Below are 22136 nucleotides of genomic sequence, written 5' to 3'. Positions count from 1 at the left end.
TCATTCAAGTATAGAGCACTTCTAAATTGAAATATGGAAAATGTGTTTTCGTGCTGTAAGATGTATATCTGTATGGTGCAGAGGCCTGCAAGCACTAATAAAATAGTTGCATTGGCAAATAATGTTGATGCCTTTACCTCAGGAGTTACTAGGGAGTGCAAAGTAATACCACTTGAAGGGGAAAGAGCAGTTTCAATTGTGTTGTGTTACTTGGTTCAGCATTCTAATGTTTTTATCATGTTTATGTTCTCTGCAGTCAGAATCTGGATTTTGCCACATTACTATATGTGAGCTGTATCAGTACAGTGTCACAATAACTTCAAACTTGCCTAACCCTTTTCATGAGTTATTATAAAAGGTACTTGCCTGTGACAGCCTCTGTCTCTTGACCCTGCTGATACTGAAGGTCTAACACTGTACAAAGAAATCCTTTGAACATTTTTTAACTTTACTGTCATTCAGACATTGATGAAAGGAAGGGTATAGGGTTATGCATAGCTAAGGAAGAACTACAATAAACTTTTCCAGGAAGGTTTACTTTCTCTGTCTTGAAGATCATTCAGAAGAGAAACTGGCTGTTCCCTTTATGAACGGAATGTATCTCTCACATGATGATATGAGTGCTTCCCATCTCAGATATTTAAGCTCATGTCCATAGCTAGAAGTTGTTCTGAGTGTATTTCGTGAAATGCCACTTCTTGTCTGAATTTCTTACCCTCTTCTGCTTTGTCAGGACTTCAGCTTCTGCTAAAGATTCCTATATATCACCATGCCAGTTAGCATTTCTGCTGTTAACTGTGCATGTCTTTTGTACATAGTGGATAAGTTGGTGCTAGCTCATTAAGTTGTGTTGAAATGAAGGGATTTGAGTTACTGCAGGGGTCCAGTGTCACCACCTTGTTACTGTATTGAGGCATCTGGATTACTTGCTTCCACTGACCATTAGCTCCTTAGTCTCTTTATGCAGAACTTAATAGCTTTTATATTAGTATTGTGTTCTTTATTATATCATCCTCCTGTATTTGGGCAGACAGTTTTAATTATCTATTCTAGATTTGAAAATTTAAATAAATTTTGTCAATTTTTGTTCCTACATTAACAGTTAGATATCTTTTGTTAACAGAATAACTGTGGCACTAATAAAGGAATTGTCTCTGGAGAGTTCAGTGGCTAATAAAGTCTTTCATTAAGGTGTGGTATGTTTATGTTCTAGCACTGCTCTACTCTGCTCATTTGATTGAGATTGATTTTCTTTTTTGGACCTTCAGCTTTCCTAAGAAGGCATATTTTTTCCTTAAGATGAATGATATAATCTGGTTAACATGTTTATCTGCTGAGAAACATGGAATTGTTTAGGTTGAAAAAGGTCTCTCCTCTAAGACTGAGTCCAGCTGTTAACCCAGCATTGCTGTGTTCACTGCTTAACTGTGTCCCCAAGTGCCACGTCAATACATCTTTTAAATGTTTCCAGGAATGGTGATTGCAGAACTTCCCTAGGCTGCTTGTTTCAATGCCTGACAACCTTTTCAGTGAAGAAAGTTTTCCTAATATCTCATCTAAACATGCCCTGGCATAACTTGAGGCCGTTTCCTCTCATCCTGTTGCTTGCTAACCTGGGAGAAGAGACCACTCCCCACCCAGCTACAGCCTGCTTTTGTGTTGTAGTAGGGATTGATAGGTCTCCCCTCAGGACACTGACAGATACAGTATCCCCTTGTTTCATGACCAGTTTTCATGCTAGTGGTAATGGATGCATGAATTTGATCTCACTAGTATAAAGGAAATACTCGGTCTTCTGCTTTATTCCCTCTTAAAATGACATTTTTAACTTGATGCATTATTCAATTGCTTCTTTTTGAAGAAGAGCTAAATTTTTTCCTAGTTACTATTGAGCTGTATGATCTTCCCTCTCATAACGATTTCCCTACCCTGTGATTGCTACCATAGCTTCTACTAACAGTTTTGGAATGAGTGATGCATTTTTTGGGTTGTAGTCTGAAGACATTTGAAGTGTGAAACTATACCATGTACTGTGCACTCTTTAAACAGTCACTCAGTTCTCACAGAATTGTTTAGGTTGGAAAAGACCTTTAAGATCACTGCCAAGCATCTGAGCACTTTAAAGTTACAAACCTCTATTAGAGATTTTGAGCAAAATACCCCAGACAATTGTTTTGGATATGCAGTCAAAGAGTGTTTTCTAATTGATCTCTACAATATTTTAATTTTTGTTTCCTGTATTTATTGATGATGTAAGGAGAAATCTTACAAGTTGTCCTGGAATTCCAAGCAAGAACATCAGTTAGAAGTAACTTCTAGTGAATGTATTGCTCTTGAGTTTCCCAGTCTTTAGTGAGAGTTGAACTTTGCTGGTATGATGTCATTTGTCTGGCACCTTTGGTTTCTGCACACATTGCAAATAGTTTACCAGACTTAATCATGATGATTTTTTTAAATACAACTAGCTGTCCTCCTGTGTGAGCAATTTGTCTAGGGAAGGGGAAGAGGTGTTTCCTGAAAGGGGAGGGTATGGGTACTCTGTGGTGTGGTGTGCTCAGAGCTGCTGAATAGCTGAGATGTGTTGTCAGCCTGCCAGCCTTGGGGCTTGTGCAAAAATGCCGTTGTTTTGCTGGAGGAACTGTGTCTCAGGAATGTCTTGCTGCCTCAGCTGACTTGTAGTTCACCTCACTGTGACCTGTCTTCCTGAGGGCGAGCGGATGTCCGGGTAATCTAATAGTGCTGTGCTTACTTGGGACATGTAAAGCTGATCTGAACAAGAAAAGGCTTCTCGCCAAAGTCTGTGTCCTAGCTGTAACATGGCTGGTGCCTCTGCAAATTCAGGTTAGTTTCTGTGTGGATAAAGGAAAGATGAGGAAGCACTGAACACTTGGAGTTTGTATTTCTATCTTCATTTATGCAAAATCACTCAGTGAAGAAACAAAAACCCTTGAAAACTGAAGGCTCACGAATGACTTACTTAAAGATGAACACATGAACATTCTGCTTGTATCAAACTCCATTTCTTGAAAATGGAGTTAAACAAGATCATGTCCTTCAAGCCTAATGAAAATAGGAAATTTTCACACAGTTTCGATAGCTTAAAATTTTAGGGGGATTTTGCTAATTTTTAGTAATTCTGGAGGATACACTCAAAACAGTGGGTAAGCTAGTGCCAGATTAAGTCCTCCAACCTTTCGATTTTGACAAAGAACATGCTTTCTTGTGATGGCAGGCAGGCTTAAGGTACCTGTATGAAAGCGGTTTTAAATTTAAACCTATAAGAAACTTGCAGTGTAGCTTGCTTTTCCGTACTTTTGCTTTCTTTTTGCAGCATGAACTTCCTACATATTCTCTTTCAAGCCCTGAAAAGATAACTGTTGCTTTTCTTCTGCATAGTTTTACAATGAGCAGCAAAACATTGTAAGTAAAGCCTGTAGGTGCCTCTTTATTTGACGATAATGCAGTCTACTGCATTCAAACAGTCGCGGTAGCTGTTCAAGAGGGAAACAAAGTATTTTACTAGTGTGGTTTTTTGCATGCTGGCTTTATACAGGGATGTAGACTACCCTTTATCTGTGGTTATAAGCCTCTTCATGCAGTCAGAAGGCCGATATTCTAAGCAGTGTCTTAGTCCAAAACAGTTACCTAGACCCTCAGGCTTGAAGTAATACACCAGGTGTATCCAGGTTTGTTATAATCCTGCATTGACAACTGGTGAACTGATCTCTCCCTGACACGACTTCAGGGAGTGATGCTAGTGGTTATGTTGCTCACATGCCAAGGTGTAGCTGCTGTTTATGAAAGTAAATGCACCTATGAATGAACTGGGAAGGACGGCTGTGTCTTATGGAAAGTGGAGTGATATGAGTTCTATATTTCAATATTTAGTGCTGGGGAGATACTGCAAAATAAATACTGCAGTGATCTATTAGAATGTTATGGATTGTGTTAAGTAGTGTATTTAAAACTCTGAAGACTAGACCAGGACCTTGAACTGGGCATTGTGCAGAGATAGTGGAGGTTGTTTGCTCTTAAGGAATGCATTTTCTCAGTGCTTTTATGCAGTGGTTTTGTTTCTGTTTGGGTTTTTTTTTTTAGCCAGTAGAGCTGTGTTTGCAGAGAAACTTATGGTTGTTTAAGTAAATGACAGTAAACAAAATGTGATGCAACTACATCTCTTCCATGCTAGTGGGTTGCACAGATTAGCCTAAATGTCTGCCAGCATAGTTTTCTTGGCAGTGCCTTGTAGTCTCCTTACTTAGGAGCAGTTGTCTAGAGCTGGCAGATAATTGTCATGACAGACACTAGTATCTCCTCAGTTTGCAGAAGAACTCTTCCAACTGTGTACATTCTGATACTGAGTTGTATAAAAAATGGAGGGAAGATAAAAGGATGGGATATGAAAAGGACTGCTGCAAGGAGAATAGGAAAAATTGGATAAGAGAGAGAGAAACACACTAAAGGGAGGCTCTGAAGCTGACAGATACTTGATACAGTCTATTTTAATTTCAAAAAAATCTTTGAGGAATGTTATTCAAAGTCTTTGAGTAAACTGGGCCATAATTTGAAGCCATACAGTGCTTGCAGGGATTGTTTGAGAGCCAGGAAGCAGAGGGTGATAAGTGCCCATTGCAATGAGGAGAGAGAGGCAGATGCTGGAGTCCCACAGGGTACTGTAGCACGATGAATGCCTTTAGCATGGTCAGAAATGATCTTGGAAAGAGGATGAACACTGAAAGGATGGATGAAAGTTTGTGATGGCAAGTACTTGTTCAGAGGTGAAAACGAGGGTCCAGTGAGGAATTCAGTAACAGGAGACTGCTGGTGAAACTTTCTCTGCTACACAGTTGCATAGTGTAGAAAAATCTTTAAACTGATCTCTGAACTGAATATTGCAACTGAGAAACTTGAGCTATATCATTCATTTACCTGCATGGTTTTGGGGAAAATGAGGACTAGTTTCTGAAATAAAAATTTGTTATGACATTGTCAAATACCTGCACTTCTGATCCAGTGTGTTTTTTCTGAATGTAATTGAAAGCTCCAAGTGTTTCTGGGAGAATTCTTACCATGTCATTGCTTTTTTCCAAGGTATTGGCTAGTGGCCCTTGTTGGAGGTGGGATAGATGCTTCTTAAAGTTGTTAGGCATCATTTGTTCGTAGCCAATCTTGTCTTCATTTGGGAAAAAATGTTTAAATGAACTGTGGAAGTTGGTCTCTTTCAGAAAACCTCTAAGGTGTTTCAGCTGCTGTTTCATCTAGTCCACTGACTTGGAGAGACCACAGGGTTTGTACTGCCACTGGTCACATGTTTGTTGAAACAACTACCTTCTGTTTTATGGAAATTAAAGTGTTTTTTGATAGGGAGAACAGAGAAAGGAATTGCTGGTCTCTGCAAGGAGCATCACTATGTTTCATTTGCAGAAAAATGTATGAGAGGCAGGTGAGCTGTGCATCCTGTGCTCTTTTGCATAGCAATATTATTAGTCTTCTTGAAATGGTCCTGCTTTAAAAACAAGTTAAGAGGAAGTGTGTAAGGAAAAAGTAGTATATTTTTCATGGATACAATGTTGTGTACATCAAAAATTATGCTAATTGTTACATTGCTCAAGTAAAACAGGGACCTGTATGTGAGACTTGTAATTGTAGTATGCTGTTTCTGTAGGTCTTCAGTGTATGCTATCTTTGAGAATGATATTCAAAGGGAGAGTCTTTTGAATTGTTACAGGGAATTGTTACATGGGTAAAACTGAAATCACAAGACAAGCAAATGTGATCTGAATAAAATGAGTCAAGAATATTGCTGTAATTCCTCTTACTGAATTGTTTGATGTTCTTTGGTTTATAGCAGTGCTGCTATCCTCCTTTATTAGCAAATACTGTATTATTTTTCTGAACTAGATGGACTTGGTTTCCTAGTTTTTCTGCGTATTAGGGAATTGAATCTTTTTTTATTACGTTCTAGATCTTTATTTGGTGCTATGAAATTGTGGTCCTAAATGAGGACATCGGATACCTTCTTTCCATGTAATTCTTGGGAAGTACTTATGACATCAGAAAAACTATATTTAGATTATATTTACATAAAATGTGGGTGTTTATTTCTGAAGATTCTAAGATGTTTCTTCATATTGACTGTTATTATTCTGATCTTACTGGGATTGTGCTTTTGTGTTACACTTCGGACACATCAAACACAGTTTTCTCTTTTTCTGGAGCACATCCATCCAACACTTGGCTAAAATTCCCATTTGAATATGTTGTAAGGAGTTGAAATTCCTGAAGGAAACTTGAATTTGTTTAGCTTACAGGAGAGCAGGTAAAATGGAGAGTCTAAAGCATTGGTTTCCTTGCTTTCTGGGCCAGCAAATTATTCCTGGTAGTTGGAGCTTTCTGAATTATTGGCAGTTGGTAATAACAGGGCAGTGTTTCCTTGTGCATAGTATTGTGTTAGACTTCAAGTTGCCTAAAACATCCTTTTGGAGAAGAGACTCCCAAGTACTGTTTTGCTGGTAGAAAATGTTACTCATTATATAATATATTTGAGAACATAGGTTTTTCATGGTATGCAAGATTGCAGTAGTCTCAATATTAAATGCTTCTAGTTACTGTGTATGAAATATGTTTATGATTTCACTAAGATATTTAGGAAAATTGTGATCATTGTGAATATGGAAATTAGTCATGTTAAATAGCCTGGCACCTGGCATAATTTTTTTGTAAAATGTTGCAATATTGTGGCTATTCTGAGGAATGACTTGGATTGATTTTTTAAAGTTGGGATTAAAAGTAAAGCCACAAAAAGGCATCTTCATTCTGAAATTGTTTTAGCTATAAGTATGTTCTATCTGCAATCACATGCTGGAAATTAGTAAACAGTTACCAGCACCCTTTTAGCTTCAGTTTTTCTCAGGTTATATTCCAGTTTTTTACTTCTAATTTTCAGTCAGTGATATTAGTACAGTTCTAAGATCCAAAACTAGAAGGGTGTTTTGCTGGTACTTGGTACTTCATTTTATGTGAGTAGATCTATAGGTTCTAAACCAGAACAAAGTTTTTCAAAATTTCTGTATGTTTTAAAGACTGACACTCAAAATGTGCAAGGGAGATGTGCCATGCTTCAGACTGTAATATATATTTATCATGTTTCATAAAGCTGATGTGATTTTAGTATTATGGCACGTGGCCATAGAGTTTATAACTGAAATCTAGTGCTGCTGTTCTTATGTGGTTTTTTTTTTCTTTTTTTTCCCTAGTGTTTGAAATCTAGCAGAATGGCAGACGTAGACAAGTAAGTAAAATCTGTCTGTGATTTTACTGAGGCTGTGAGTGTGTCCTGTGCTGTACTTGACACAGTCCTGTGGCTGGACTCTCCAGATACTGGATAGGCAGGGTCTAGACACTTGAGCACTGTAGCAAGACCTGAGGTTTATAGCACGTGGGAGAAAAGCTCATGTTGCTCATGATAAATGGGTTTGTGATCTTAATTGTAAGTAAATAAAAAAGTGGAAGAAGGCATGAGGCAACTTCCTATGTTAGTTGGAATTCTAAAGGGGAAAACCAGATAATATTGCCTATTCCTATTGTTTCATTCCATGTAGGGTTTTTTCTATACTTGGAATGCTCTTATTTTGTGGCATTTGAAGTACAGTGTAGGTGATCCTACCCACAGTTCTCAAGGCCCGAATATCTTAAGGAAGATAAGTGGAGCAGAAGGAGGCTTTGACTGATTGATAAGAGCAGGAGGTGGAGTTTTTTGTAGAAAGAAACTTAGTAATTCTGGAAAGTTGCTAATTCTTTAAACTGTTCTGGGATTCTCAAACGTGAAACTTCTGTGAAGACAAATTCAGCTTTGTTTTCCTATTAAGACTTGCTTGTCATAGGTCAAAAGATGTAACAGTTTGTTTCTACCCACATAATCTCTAGTTTGAGCTCTTTAAGCTCCTTATAGTATATTATAAAATTAACTTCTTGATGTTGTTATTGAATATTTCTAATAGCAAAGAACAGTCTGAACTTGATCAGCAGGATATGGAAGATGTTGAAGAAGTAGAAGAAGAAGAAACTGGTGAAGATGCCAACAGCAAGGGTAATGTTGAAACCAAGAGTTTCTAAACTTCTAAGCATATGTGCTTTCTAGTTAGTGTGTTAAAAGTTGTTACTGAAAAAAAAAATAGGAAGTGGTAAGACAAACTTCAGATGGACAATTGTGTTTAAGTTCTGAAGCAAGGACTTTTTTTTTCAAATTGAGTGACTTTTATTAGTTTGCAGTTACTCATTGTAGTCATGGGTAATGCCAGGTTCAGGCAGTGCTGGCCACCTGTATAATTGAAAAAGACAGGATTATTGTGGATATGTAACAGGATTATTTAAAAACTGAAAACAGTTAAAAACTTCACATGTGTGAAGCTTTGAGTATAAAAAATCAATGTTTGTATATATGTGTATGTGTATCTTTTACTTTTGATCAGTTGCTAATAATTTGCTGCTGAGTTGACAGGAACAGAACAAATCATGCTTAGTGTTACCACTCTTGAAATTAATAAATCCTTTTTTATTCCCCCCTCAACAAAAACAACATAAGCACATATCAAAATACTTGTTTTGTCAGTCCTGAGCAGTCTTACTCATGCTTTGTATTTGAAGTGTGAGGGCACAGATGGAACTAGAGCAATTAGCCAAAAGGGAAACAACTAATAATCTCTGCAATAAAAATACTTGGACTGCTGATAGTACCATGTTTCAAGTTTGCTTGAGCAGAATAATAACATTAAAATAGAATATTTTGCTCAAGATATTATGCTTCGCTAATCTATAGAAATAAGTGTTTTAAAAACTGTATTGCAAAATTTAGGGGAACACACTCATTAGCTGAAGTAATTAAATGGCATACAGTAATTAAATGGTAAGTATTCAGGTGCTTAGTGCCATAGGAGCCTAGAGATGAATAATGAGTATTTTCAGTGATTTCCCAGCTATTTAGGTGAGAATCAGAGGGGAAATTATATTCTAGAAATCCTGGACAGAAATCAGATTTTATAAATGTAAAATATATTTTGGTATTAGAGAGACTTTACACAGTTTTAAACAGTTCTTCTGTATCTGTAATTCTTGCTTGTCTGATTTTCTTTTTTTTTAATGCACAATTCTTTCTTTCAAGATTGGTCCAAGAGATGCACTTTGTGCTTATTTAATCTTCTTTTTTAATTCAGCTCGGCAGTTGACTGTGCAGATGATGCAAAATCCTCAGATTCTTGCAGCCCTTCAGGAGAGACTTGATGGTCTGGTAGGAACATCTGCGGGATATGTAGAAAGGTACAGAATTCATTTAGTATAAACAGAGTGTTAAAATGGTTCTTTTGTTTTCTGAACAGTGTTATCTATGGACATTAGTGGTCATAAACCACTGTGCTGCTCAGATAGAGAAAAACTAATATAGTCTCTGTAGTGCATCTCAGAATTGAAGAGTTTTTATTTGAAGTTTCATTAAGAATGCTAATATTTACAGTGGCTGATGTTTTCCTCTGCTGTTACAGTATGGCACACTTCTTAGGATACTTTCCTGCTCCTTGGAAGCTCTTTTGTAGCTTTGCCTTGGTCATGAAACATCAGTTATTTAAACTCCAACATACTTGGAGGCCTGGTGTCTCTAGCATAGTAATTTTATGCTTAGACTGTAAGCATTAGCTGATACAGAAATGTTATTAGCAGTAGTTCATGTGGTTTTCTCAGTATCAAAACTTGCTATAAATTCTTGCCAAAGTTTTCTGTAGTTGATCTGCATTTATGAGGCATGCAGTATTTGTTTTCCTTTTGCACATCTGTAGTACAGTGGCTCATTTAGCAAACCAGTTCTGGCTCACTTTGGGTCAGACAGTGTGTTTAAAGACAGTGCTATTAGCTGCTACTCTCAGTGAAACAAAGCAGCAAAATTTGAAGATTAAATTTCTAAACAAAGAATAACTCAACTGTCTTAAACTTTTTCATAAAACCAAGCAAACTAATGGTGAGACCTTTCTTAGTTATACTCAGTACTATGATTTTATTGTGTTACTCATTAATAAAGTAGAACTTGTTTTTAGAAAGAAGATTTATTGCGCAAGTTTCTCTCATGATTAACCCAGGTGTTTGTAATACTCTAGTTCTATACTGTGGTTGAGCCTTAGTTTAAGAGCTTGTGCTAAGGATTTCAATGTCATTGGTGAAAGTGGTTGCAGCTTTGATTTAAACTTTCTAAAGCTTAAAACAGTGTAAAATGTGTTGTGGTACAAGTTGATTAACTTGCAAGGGGTCTGGTTAAGGAGAGATCAATATGTGCTTAAAATGCAGTGTTAGTAACAGTTCTGTCACTGAATTTTTCAGCTTGCCTAAAGTTGTTAAAAGACGTGTGAATGCTCTCAAGAACCTTCAAGTTCAGTGCGCACAGATAGAAGCAAAATTCTATGAGGAAGTTCATGAGCTGGAAAGAAAGTATGCTGCTCTCTATCAGCCCTTGTTTGACAAGGTATTTTAGTGCTACTCTTATTTGTACTTTAAAGCTTCATCTAAAATACAGCAAAGGAATCTAAAAACCAGAACACTCATTCATTGTTCCAAATTACTTTGGTCTCATATGTGCCCGTTCAATCCTTCAATTCAAGTGGTACCATTTTGCAATCCAAGTGAATATCAGCTAAGATTAAGAGAGTGAAAAGTTAAGTCTGTTCCATAGTTACCAAAATGACTTCAGGAGATCAAACCTCGTTTTAATTGAGCAAATGTCAGATGATACTGTAACTTTTCTGGGACTTTGGTGTTTATTTTAGTGTGTTGAAAACCTCCTAACTTCTGAATCAATCTTCTAGAGCCAGAAGAAAAGGTAGATAGTTAATGTATTACTAACTGTGTAATTTAGGATTAGGAATTTATTGGTTAGGGCATTGCTGATTGCAATAACTAGGAACTTAGAAAATATTCTTGGTTTAATCTTCCAGCGAAGTGAAATCATCAATGCCATTTATGAGCCTACAGAAGAAGAATGTGAATGGAAAGCAGATGCCGACGAAGAAATTTCAGTGAGTATCTTAATCAGTTCTCAATATCTCAAGCTTTAGCATGAAACAAGATTCATTAAGCTGAAGTTTGTTTTTTAAAAAAACAGGCTTGTAATGATTACTTGCTATTAATAATGATGCTAATTCTTAATGGTTGCTTAAACATCCACATGACACTGGTATAAACAAAGAATTGATGACCCTTCTGATGAACCTCTTAAAATTAGGGAAACCCAATATTTTTATTTTCTCAAGGATGAAATGAAAGAGAAAGCTAAGCTTGAAGAGGAAAAAAAAGATGAAGAAAAAGAAGACCCTAAAGGAATCCCTGAGTTTTGGCTGACAGTATTCAAGAATGTGGACTTGCTCAGTGATATGGTTCAGGTAGGTACTGGTCTAGCTTTGTTTAAAGTTGCATTGGTAATTAATCCAAGTGTCTTCAAGGAAGCAGTGGAAACACTTTGATACTGTATATGTCTGTTGGTGGGCAATAATGGGACCATTACCTGGATGTCATCTCTGGTAACTTTTCAAGTGAGAGTACAGAGCACTGAAATACCTCCCTGCTGTTTTATTTCTTGAACCTATTCTATGTTACTAATAAATTTTCGGTGCTTATGGAGGTGTGTGTGAAAAGTGTATTAGACATGACTAAAAATTGTTAGTGGTGTTTGCGTGGGTTTTGGTTGTGTACTGTACTGGGGACTCTGTAACAGCCATTGTTGCCATCTGCTGGTCATGTTCATGGAAGTATTTCAGTGTTGTAACAAGGTTTTTTTTCTAAGTTAAACTTGTTCTAAACACTGCTTTTTATCTCTGTGAGGCCTTAAATCTGTGTGAAATTGAATGTTATGAAAATTAAATACACTGTGTTTTCTCTACAGGAACATGATGAACCTATCCTGAAATACTTAAAAGATATAAAAGTGAAATTTTCAGAAGTTGGACAACCTATGGTTAGTTTGACTTACTAAACAAGATTACTTTTATGTTATCTTAAGAATTATTTTTATTTTAGTAACATGGCCTGTGGTAGCCAATTGTCTTGTGGAAATCATGAGAAAATATACAGCTGCTGCTTCTGAGAAAGCAGTACAAGGTCTAGTCTAATCTTGCATCACCCTGCGAATGAGTGTATACTGAATTTAACATTCAGCTTCTGATGAGATTTGCCTTAAGAGCTGATAACTTAGGTTTCACCATTGCGATTTGATGCCTTTGGGTACTTTTTGTGTAACTGCTGTAATTTCCTATATTTCCCTGGTAGAAATCAGACCCAGTTTTCTAAGTTATCATATTTTTAAATTTAGAAATTCTCCTTATACATTAGTAGCAGAAAATCTGTGTGCTGGGAGGTCTGTCATTACTGCAAGCAGTATAATTAGAAAGTGCAAGATCAAGTAAATGAAAAGATTTGAAGATTTATTCTACAACTTGGGTGGCAATTTCTAGAATAAGTTATGAATGTATTGGAGAAAGGTGTATTCTTTTGCATGTGTACTGCTTGGATTTAGGTGTTTAAGAAGTTAAAGGTGTTTGTAAATAACTAAAGTTACTGTTCTGCAATTCTTTTTAAGAGTTTCACATTAGAATTTCATTTTGAACCAAACGACTACTTCACAAATGAAGTGTTGACAAAGACGTATAGAATGAGATCAGAGCCAGATGATTCTGATCCCTTTTCCTTTGACGGACCAGAAATCATGGGTTGTACAGGGTAAGTGCTAATAGATAGCTTTAAGGTAATAAGGCAGGTTTTCCTTAGCATTATCCAACTGTAGAGTTTTACAGCATCTTGGGGAGGTGCTGGAAAAGATACTTCCCCTAGTAACTTTGGAACTGCTAGGTTTGATTTCAGTTTTTTCATTGTTACCAATAACTTCAATACAATATAGAAAAATATATTATTTGTATTGCATAATTTATAAGCATATATATTAATAAATATAGTCAGTATTTGTATTTCTGACACACAGCATTTTGGGGAGTTTATTTCAGATTTATTTTTTATATTGTAGTTGTCCATTTTGTTTTATAAGCATTGAATGTTTGCCTTTGAATTTCTATTTGAGAAATGGAGAACAGTCCTCATAATTCCAGATTACTCTTTTTAAAAAGCTTTGACACTTCTTTCTTAGTGAAAATCTTCTGTTTTAAATTAGTTAAGGAAGTTTTTCCTCTACATCTCCCTTTTTCGTGAACAGAGGGATGAGAGAAAACTATGTTGTACATAATTATTCTTATGAGTACACTTGGGCCTGTTCAATAACTTTTGTGTTCAAGTCTCTAGTGTTCTGACTAATCTTCTGAGTGATAACAACTAAGTTACAGCCTATCACTGCATAGTCAGTGTTGGTTTTACTCTTAAATTAATCTCCAGTTCTCATTCTGACTTATTTGCCCCTTTATTTCCCTTTTTTTTCTGTATGTCACTTAACATATTTTGCAAAGTCCTGTAAGATTTAATTTTAAGTGCTTGGGCAGCTTTGATTAAACTGTTTTGTCTTCCCCAATTTGGACTGATTGGAAAATCATGAATCTTGACAGAGTTTGGTGTGAGATGCCACTGCTTCTTTAAAAATTATTAACTCCTAGTCCTTGTATTTTCTTGTAGCTAGGATAGCCCCTTCTTGTCCCAAAGCAACTCACTCAATTTCTTTGAGTCTGTAAAAGAATCTAATCAGAAACTACAGCAAATGCAGTTAGTTTGACTGAGGTGTGTTTTTCATTTACTTGTCTCCAGAATGCTTTGACTGTTAGGGAAGCCTGTAGGCATGATTTAGCTCTGTAAGAAGGATAGAGTTAAAAAAACCCTAAACAAACAAACCCAAATAAATTAGTATAACACAAGAAGACAAAACACTCACAAACAACTCAAAATCAGCCAAAACCTACATGCTTGCTTGATGCATTGTTTTAAGGATTTACTGGTTACAATGATAGGTGTGGTGAACTTTGGCATATTACTAATATGCCCAAATACGATGTTGCTTTATAATGAGTGGGCAGCTCTAAAAATGGTGCAGTACTAGTTGTTGATAGAAAATTAGGCACTATTTGGTAGCTAATGAAAATTAGCATTTCAGAGATTGAGTGCAGAAGGGAAAACTTCAGGATGGAAATAATCCTAAAATTAACCTGTTACTCTTGTTCTCAAAAGATAAACTAATGAAAAGACAGGACTGAATAAATACTAGCTTAATATTTTTTCTTCCCTGGGTCTCTTGCAGTTTTGATAGTCTCAGTAGATACTTATAACAAAGGGAATGGTATTAAGCTGCAGGTGGTTGTGGGTTTTTTCCCTGTCATTTCTTTTAATTTATTCTTTAGTTGCCAAATAGACTGGAAAAAAGGAAAGAATGTTACTTTGAAAACCATTAAGAAGAAGCAAAAACACAAGGGCCGTGGAACAGTCAGGACGGTGACAAAAACTGTTTCCAATGACTCTTTCTTCAACTTCTTCAGTCCTCCTGAAGGTAAGCTGAATGCTAATTTACATGTATTAACTTTAGATGTAGAATGCATCTCACTTACTTGTTTCTTCTGTTTTTTTTTTTCCTACAGTTCCTGAAAGTGGAGACCTGGTAAGTTGGCTTATTTAAAAAATGATGATGGAGTGTTTATGGAATTTTGGAATTTGTTAAACAGCCTCAGCTTTAACTGCTTCTGTCTTTAACTGAGAAAACTCAATAGATACTAGTCTTCATAAGTATTCTTTTTCAGGAGTGTTTGAGTTGTATGAAAAGAGTTTAGTCAACTTTAATAGTTTATGCTTCCTGAAAGCTACCTTGTAGATTGTTAACAGTTGTAGAAATGTAGTGAGCTACAGTATTAGTCTTTGATCTAATGGGTGGTGTAAGTCTCTCCCTTCAGGTGTTCTTTGGATGATTTTATCTAGTGGCTGAATGTATCCAGTTTGTGTTTTATTCTGTTAAAAATTTCTGAAGCTGTTAACTCCTGAAAGTAATAAAACAGGAACAGAAAACTGCAAGAGCCTGCTTTTTTGTGTGCCGTTATGGCAATAACCCATGTTTTTGTAAGGAGAAAAACTACCAAAAATACTTACCAGCAGGGAATATGTTATGCAGTGTAAGTGAGAAACACAAAATTAAAGCTTCCAGGAGCATGCTGTTAGAACTCTAGTTGGCATGGACACCAAAAGCTGTATGTTCATAACATTTGGAAAAACAAAACCTAAAAAGAAAGTAATTGCTCAGATGGGAGACAGCAGAACACTTGGTATGAAAATGAGGAATGAAAGTCTAGGATTGGATCAGAGAGCATTTTTAGGTGTTCAAGTGCTTCAGTAGTGGCTTTGTCTAATGGTAATCAAGGGAATGCACTGTAGGAATCAGAAGTAGGTTGTAAAGTCTTTATTTTGATAGGCTCACCTGGCTATTGTTCAGTTATTTAAGAGTATTGTGCTTATGAACTGAAAGTCTATGGGAGATATTAAAGAATCTTAATACTTTGAACCAAAGAAACTCTATAATTGTATATAATATGGCTTACTGAAGCAGCAGCTGTATAATGTAGGTGGGCTGTTCAAAGTGTCAAACTTGGCCCCTCAGGTTCAGTTCTGTAAAACAGCTCAGTGGAACAAAAAAAGTCAGTAATGGGATTTCTGTAAATCTGACCACATCAGAACCATGTACCCTGTGTGTATGTGTCAAAAGTAGTTACCATGTTATAGTTTAGGAAATAACATTGTTTTATGCAGGATGATGATTCCGAGGCAATCCTTGCTGCAGACTTTGAAATAGGTCATTTCCTGCGTGAACGTATAGTCCCCCGGTCAGTACTGTACTTCACTGGAGAAGCTATTGAAGATGATGATGATGATGTAAGTATAATGTTCATTCAGAGCACTAAAAACCTGGAAATAATGCTGTTTAAAGACTTTGGGTAATTTTTGCATTGGTATCTTTAGATTGGGCTGTCAGTTGCAGCAGAGCTTCCTAGATCATTTAGGAAGAGCAGCATAAAAATAATTCTTCTTTTAAGTAGTGATTTCAGAGTTTTGTGGCAAAAGGAGTGGTCGAAGCTGATCATCTAGAGGATGTCATTAGTAGCATTTTGTATTTAAGGCATTCCTAGAGAAGTGTACCCAATACTTTATGGAACTGTAATGAGCTGCCAGAGAACAAATGAGACTTTATTTAACTGCTGAGCCTGTTCTTTGTGCTTACAGTGACATTGGGCTATGAAGTTTTATGAATTCAAGCCTCATCCTTTCAAAAGTAGTCTCTTATTAAAAAAAAAAAAAGCTAGATAAGCACATTCAGAACATGCCAAAATAATCAAAGCAAGTTCTGCAAAAGCATAAGTGTTTTAAAAGAGCTAAGCTTGAAATTGTCAAAACACGAAGCCTCAGAACTTTATATAGGTATAAAACATTTTTTCTGTCGCTGCCTCAGCTAAACAAGGACAGTTTGACTGTTAAGATGGCTTAGATGCATACTGTCTTAAAAACAAATTTTTAGAATCTCAACTGTTGGCCCTTGTTGCAAAGGCTTTAGCTGGGGCTATGGAGGAGGGAGGTACTGACAGGACGGGTTACTTTGGGCTCCGCTGTCCCCTTCTGTCCCCAAGTGGTAGCGCAGTGTAATCAGCTCCTCCCGGGTTGCACTGAACGGGGACAGTCTGCTCTGCCAGAGCTCACCAGGAGAAGTTGAACATAGCTCATGCTGATGCAAAAAGTGTTTTTAAATCTGACAGACACAGGAACTTCTTTGTTCAAATTAAAAGAGACTATGTTTAGATTAGATATTAGGAAGAAATTCTTTACTGTGAGGGTTGTGAGACACTGGAACTGCCCAGAAAAACTGTGGATGTCTCATCCCTGCAGATATTCAAGGCCAGGTTGGATGAGACTCTGAGCAGCCTGGTCTAGTCATCTAGCTCTAACCACCCATGGCAGGGTGGTTAGAGCTAGATGACCCTCAAGGCCCTGTCCAACCCAAACCATTGCATGATTCTCTTAAGATCACAATATGGAGTGATCGCTGACATCTACTTGAGCTATAGATGGCTGCATTTATGATTATTTATTTTCTTTTCTAGTATGATGAAGAAGGTGAAGAGGCAGATGATGAGGTAAGATGACATATGCCCCTGATTCAAATAGTTTACCTGTTGTAGTTCATTTTCTAGAATAAGAGTTCCTTTAGTTTTTGAGTGCTGTGGATCGTAAGAATTACTTCTGAAATAAGATAGAACATACTCTTTGGTGGATCTTAGATGAATAATTTAAAAAATCAAAAAAAACCCAAAAAAGCAAACAACCAGCAAGACAAAAAAAAACAAACAAAAAAAAACCCCAAACCAAGCTAAGACAACTCTTAAGGTATCTTAAAAATTAAGCTGCCACTGATGTCAAAAGATAGGCATTATGGAGGATAAACTTATACAGCATGTATAACATAAAGTAGTAACGAATGTATTTCTGAGTACAACTTAATCTTAATTTTCATGAAAATGGCTCCGGAACCTGAATGTGGATAAGCTAGAGAAATATTAAGTGTTTTCTTTCAGGAGGGAGAAGAAGAAGCAGATGAAGAAAATGATCCTGATTATGAACCAAAAGTAAGGAATTAAAATGAATGTTTAAAGTTTGTGTATGCATAGAGACATTTAAAATTTTATGTATGTTGAATCTTTATTTTAGTTTAAGTATTAAACCAATAGTTCCTATGGGTGAGCATGTTTTGTTTTGATGTTGTTTTGGGCTAATTCTGACAGAGTAGAATTGGTAGAGAAACTTCATGAAAGTTCTTTCTCCAGGAGTCATTTTGTAAAAGTAACTTTTGGCTTTGAGCACTGAGGTTAGTCAGGCTTGGTTTTCTATAAACTTTGTCTTGCACCAATTTGCTGCCTAATGATGAAAATTGCAAAATGGTTGTAAGGACATGGAGAGAACTGTGTCATCCAGCTTCAGTTTTTGGGAACTTGCTATAAGCTGGCTCTGGCACAGCTTTTCCCAGCAGAATACAAAACACGCTCTTTCATGTTAGGTGAATGCAAGTCTTTCGTTGTTTGAGGTAGCAGAAGTCAAGGTTCAGCAATGCATCTACAGCCAAGTCCTAAAATGTGAACAGCCAAGAGCAACTGGGAGCTTTCTTATTCCATGGGAAGGGAAAAATCATTATACAGGCTGGAAAAACAATTGTGAGCCACTCAATTAATAGCTTTTTAATAGCTGAGGGAAAGGTACATCTGGCCACATGAAAGCATCTGATGTGGTAGGTGAAAGTGCAGTCATGAAGTCTGTGAAGTGCTCCAAAATGCCTGCTGTTAAAAGGGCTTGTCATTTCAAATGAGTGTTTTTCAGTAGGAATGGTTTGAGCTTCTATCAAAGTACTGTTGAGAAAATGACATTAATCTTAGCATTGTAAATAGAAAGGCTGGGTACAACTTGTGATCAAAATGTACAGGCATCTTGGTGATGTTTGATTGTTATATGTATTCATATTGGTTCCTAGTCAAGAAAGTTTTGAAAGCCAAGTGAAACAGCTGCAAGTTGTACTTACTTCCACCATTTCAGATTGCTTTTCTCAGTGAAACAGAACTGAGAAAGGGCTGGACTATGCTCAGTTTCAGAGAGCTGCTCAAAGGCTAGAGATAGTAGTGGTGCTGTGGTGGTGCCAGCTGATCTCAGGTTGTAAGCCAACTGAATTTATTGAAGCACTGCCGTCCTAGAATAGCTGTCCGTACCAAGGAAGGTGGTGGAGTAAAACCTGCAACTGAACTCTGCCCCCTCCAAAAACTTCCTTGAATTCCCATATTACTGTGACGTATTACTGGCTGTCTGTTTCATGAACAGAAGTTTTCCATGTTAGAATTTTTTTAACAAGTGGAATGTATGGCAGAAGATGCTTCCAGAGCGTTAGAGACTGTGATTTGGCATTTCATTGCATTGCTCTACAATGTCTTCTGGCATAAGGCCATGCTCTTCTTACTGCCCATAGGAAGTTTCTTTTGTCTCAAACTGTGAAGAGAGTCTGCATGCTTCTTCTGAGCTGGGTTGTTTGTTACTGCACCTCACTCTTCTCCTTTTCCCAGTTACAGTGTCTTTTAGAGTACTTCACCACACTTAGTTCTGAACAGGTTTTTGTTCTGGATTGTATCCTGATGTGCCAACAAAGCCAAAATAAATGTAGTGTGGATATTGCTGCATCCAAAGACAGTAGTGTTGCAAATGCTAGACAATTAATGCAAGGGAAAATATGGAAGAACTTTGGAATATTGCAGCTTGAGGAAGCATGCTTAGCAATATTGGTAGTTCTTATATACTGTTTCTGTAAACTATATTTCCTTTTTTCTCAACAGAAGGATCAAAACCCAGCAGAATGCAAGCAGCAGTGAAGCAGTGTGTCTGTGGCCTTGAGGATTACCTGCACTGTAATAGCCTAAACACAACTATTAGTTACTTACAGCCTTATGTTTTGTATCTTGGTAGAATTAAGTAACCAATTTGTTAAAAAAAGAAATTGAACACTTAAGAACCAGTTTAAAATGTAGGTTCAATCTACCTAGCATTTTAACAGTATAATTTTCTGCCAATATGTAGAATGCAGTAAATGCCCTAAAGCATGAATGTTAATTCATTGCTACATAGTTTGGTTCTTGTGAAGTCTTTGTCATGTAGCTATTAGACTGCAGCTGTGAAGATGATCAGAACTGTTAACTGAGACCAATATTTGTTTAGAGAAAACTCTATCCTGAAGAACCAACCAAAGTATTTTTTCAGCCCAGTAGTCTGAACGGGTTTAAGTCTGCTTGCACTAGCTGTGCCTTCATTACTTTGTTATAGAAATGGCAGTGACTTGTACTAACTCGGAGATGATGATGCATTTTGAATTTGACTACTTGAGAAGACTAGTATAACTCGTTTAATTTCCTGACGAGACCACATTAAACATTCATAACTGTCAGCTTGTTTATGCTATGGGTTTTGTATTTTATGTGACATAGTGATCTACAGAAGAAACCTAGTCATCATATTAAGGTTATTGTTTACCACAGGGGTGTGAATAAAACCTAGTATTTTCAGAAGCTAGTCTTGTTTTATTACTTGTGTATCTGCATGTGTAAACTGGTAATGCATATCTTACATGCTGCAGTTCATGTTTTACTAGAAATAAAAGCTGATAATTACTGAAAAGTAAATTATATAGCATTTGAGAAACAAACACAATAGTTTGGAAAGTTTGATCCATACTTTGCACTTGCAGTGTGATACTTGTGAATCTGAGCTCAGTGTTTCAGTGATTGGTCCACACTGCCATTTTAGAGAAGACAAGTTCTTAGAAGTGGGGCTAGATCTGATAAAGGACTTCGTGTATTGCTGCGCCTGACCCTAAGGCATTGCCTATTAGTATGAAATCTGGAGCGAAGTGCCTTGGATTTTCAGTCTGTGTAGATGGAGCTAGGTGGTCCTGAGCAAAGCATGCCCTGCAGCCAAAGGGAGTGCTGGCAACACATGGCTGTATTCTAGTTTGTCCTCACTGAATCAAGCATCTAGGAGGAAATAAACCCAAAGAAATTTTGCTTTCTTCACTTAACGTTCTGTTCACTGTGCTTGTGTTTGCACATTCCGGTTCATACTTTGTCCATATTGGATATTTTGTCAGTTGAAACACATGGGCTAGAAGATCTTTCTCGTCTCGTTCTTACCTCACCTCCAGCCTAGCAGCGGAGGTGCTTGGTGAGATGTAAATTTAAACATACTGAGCTGAAAGAGGCTATGAACTGAACTGTTTTCTCAGTTTTCCCAGTCAGTAGCACTCTACTATACTCCATGCTGTCTTGTCCTTCCCACAACTATATATATATTCTAATCTTCTAAGCAAGTAGATAGCTTTTTCAGGGATGGAAGAGTCCTTGTAGTGTTGGAAATGGATTTATTTCTGCAGTAGCTACTAGTTTTTTGTCCCACTTACACACTTAGCCATAAAGGTTTTAAAAGAGCAGGGCAAGGAGGAGGCAATGACTACATGAGGATAGGGCTGATGGAAGAGTTTCTGTAGCATGTCTCTTGCCTGGAGGGTAAGTAATACAGAATGAAGCTTATCCCAAGTGCCCTTCTAAATCCTCAGCCCCCCTCAAGAAGATGTGGGTCTAGTGTCCTCTGACTAAACTGTTTTGGTTTTGTTATTGATTTATCTTTTTAATTCCTTGAAGGCCTAAATACCACACTGCTTCATTTCAGAATCCATGTCAGGCTTCATCTGTCTCCTCTCTGGGTATCTGTGGATTTGGGAGAAGGAGCTCATTATCTATAGCTGTATGTAAAGCAGGACCATTGAAGCTGTGATCTTTGGTGTTTTTTAGGTAACAAAATCATAGCATAGAAAAAGCAGTTTTGAAAGGTTAACAAATACTCTCAGTAGTTATGTGTTAAAGTAGGTGTGGTTGTGTTTTTTGTGGTATCAGAATATGCTTATGCTTATCCTTTATCACTGACCCTGCCAGGTGTTTGGGTTTCACATGGTCTCTTCTCTAAACATCTCCCAAGATTACGTTTAAACTTGAGGACATGTGGAGACCAAACTGTGATAGTATGTTCTGAGCTTCAGAAGTCATTAAGATGGGGGTTTGGAGTTCACACATCTGGATATGGAAGTCTCTGAAGTCCTTACTTAGATCTAGCCCATTTTTGCTAACAGCATCTGGTACTTGTATTTTTAAAAGAAAATTAACTGTTAAAAGTTGTAAGTTTCAAAATTCACTACTTAACAAATTTGGCTTGCTCTTGGATTACTTTCTCATTTAACACCTTCATAACATACAATGGGATACAGTATTTGAAAAGAGGAGTTGTTGGATGCACACCTGCAGCCTGCAAGATCCAGGGTCATGAATACATCCTGTTGACAGATTTTGGTAAGCTTCTCTCCAGATTGACATGCTAGTTGTAAATCAGCAGTTCTTGTGCTCTCCAGACTGCAGCAAAAAGAAGAATATAAATGAGGTGCCAGTTCTTATGGCATTGGTTAAAATAAAACTGTTCTGGTGCTTACTGTAGTTTTGTTATTAATGACACTCTTGTTTAGCAGTTCTGAAAGGCAGTATGTAGCAGGAACATTAAACTTTCAACATTGA

At 36.9% G+C, this 22136-nt stretch overlaps 1 protein-coding gene across 2 annotated transcripts in view; it reads left to right on the top strand.

Moving 5' to 3' along the window:
• NAP1L1 (nucleosome assembly protein 1 like 1) overlaps positions 1–22136 on the top strand; it is a 28797-nt gene extending 6661 nt beyond the window's left edge. Inside the window, exons 2-15 of one of the 2 annotated variants that reach the window (XM_030237752.2) lie at positions 7257–7291; positions 8001–8089; positions 9213–9315; positions 10363–10504; positions 10974–11054; positions 11289–11417; positions 11918–11989; positions 12611–12750; positions 14364–14509; positions 14598–14617; positions 15754–15876; positions 17097–17129; positions 17568–17618; positions 19362–22136. In XM_030237752.2, coding sequence (XP_030093612.1) covers positions 7275–7291; positions 8001–8089; positions 9213–9315; positions 10363–10504; positions 10974–11054; positions 11289–11417; positions 11918–11989; positions 12611–12750; positions 14364–14509; positions 14598–14617; positions 15754–15876; positions 17097–17129; positions 17568–17618; positions 19362–19397 — 1182 coding nt within the window. In that variant the 5' untranslated portion in view covers positions 7257–7274 and the 3' untranslated portion in view covers positions 19398–22136. The remainder of the gene's footprint in view (positions 1–7256; positions 7292–8000; positions 8090–9212; positions 9316–10362; positions 10505–10973; positions 11055–11288; positions 11418–11917; positions 11990–12610; positions 12751–14363; positions 14510–14597; positions 14618–15753; positions 15877–17096; positions 17130–17567; positions 17619–19361) is intronic. The other variant, XM_030237753.2, reaches the window with a different exon arrangement.

This window comes from Serinus canaria, chromosome 1A (genome assembly GCF_022539315.1).
Source record: "Serinus canaria isolate serCan28SL12 chromosome 1A, serCan2020, whole genome shotgun sequence".
Lineage (NCBI taxonomy): Eukaryota > Metazoa > Chordata > Aves > Passeriformes > Fringillidae > Serinus > Serinus canaria.
This window is presented reverse-complemented; position numbering and strand designations above follow the sequence as displayed.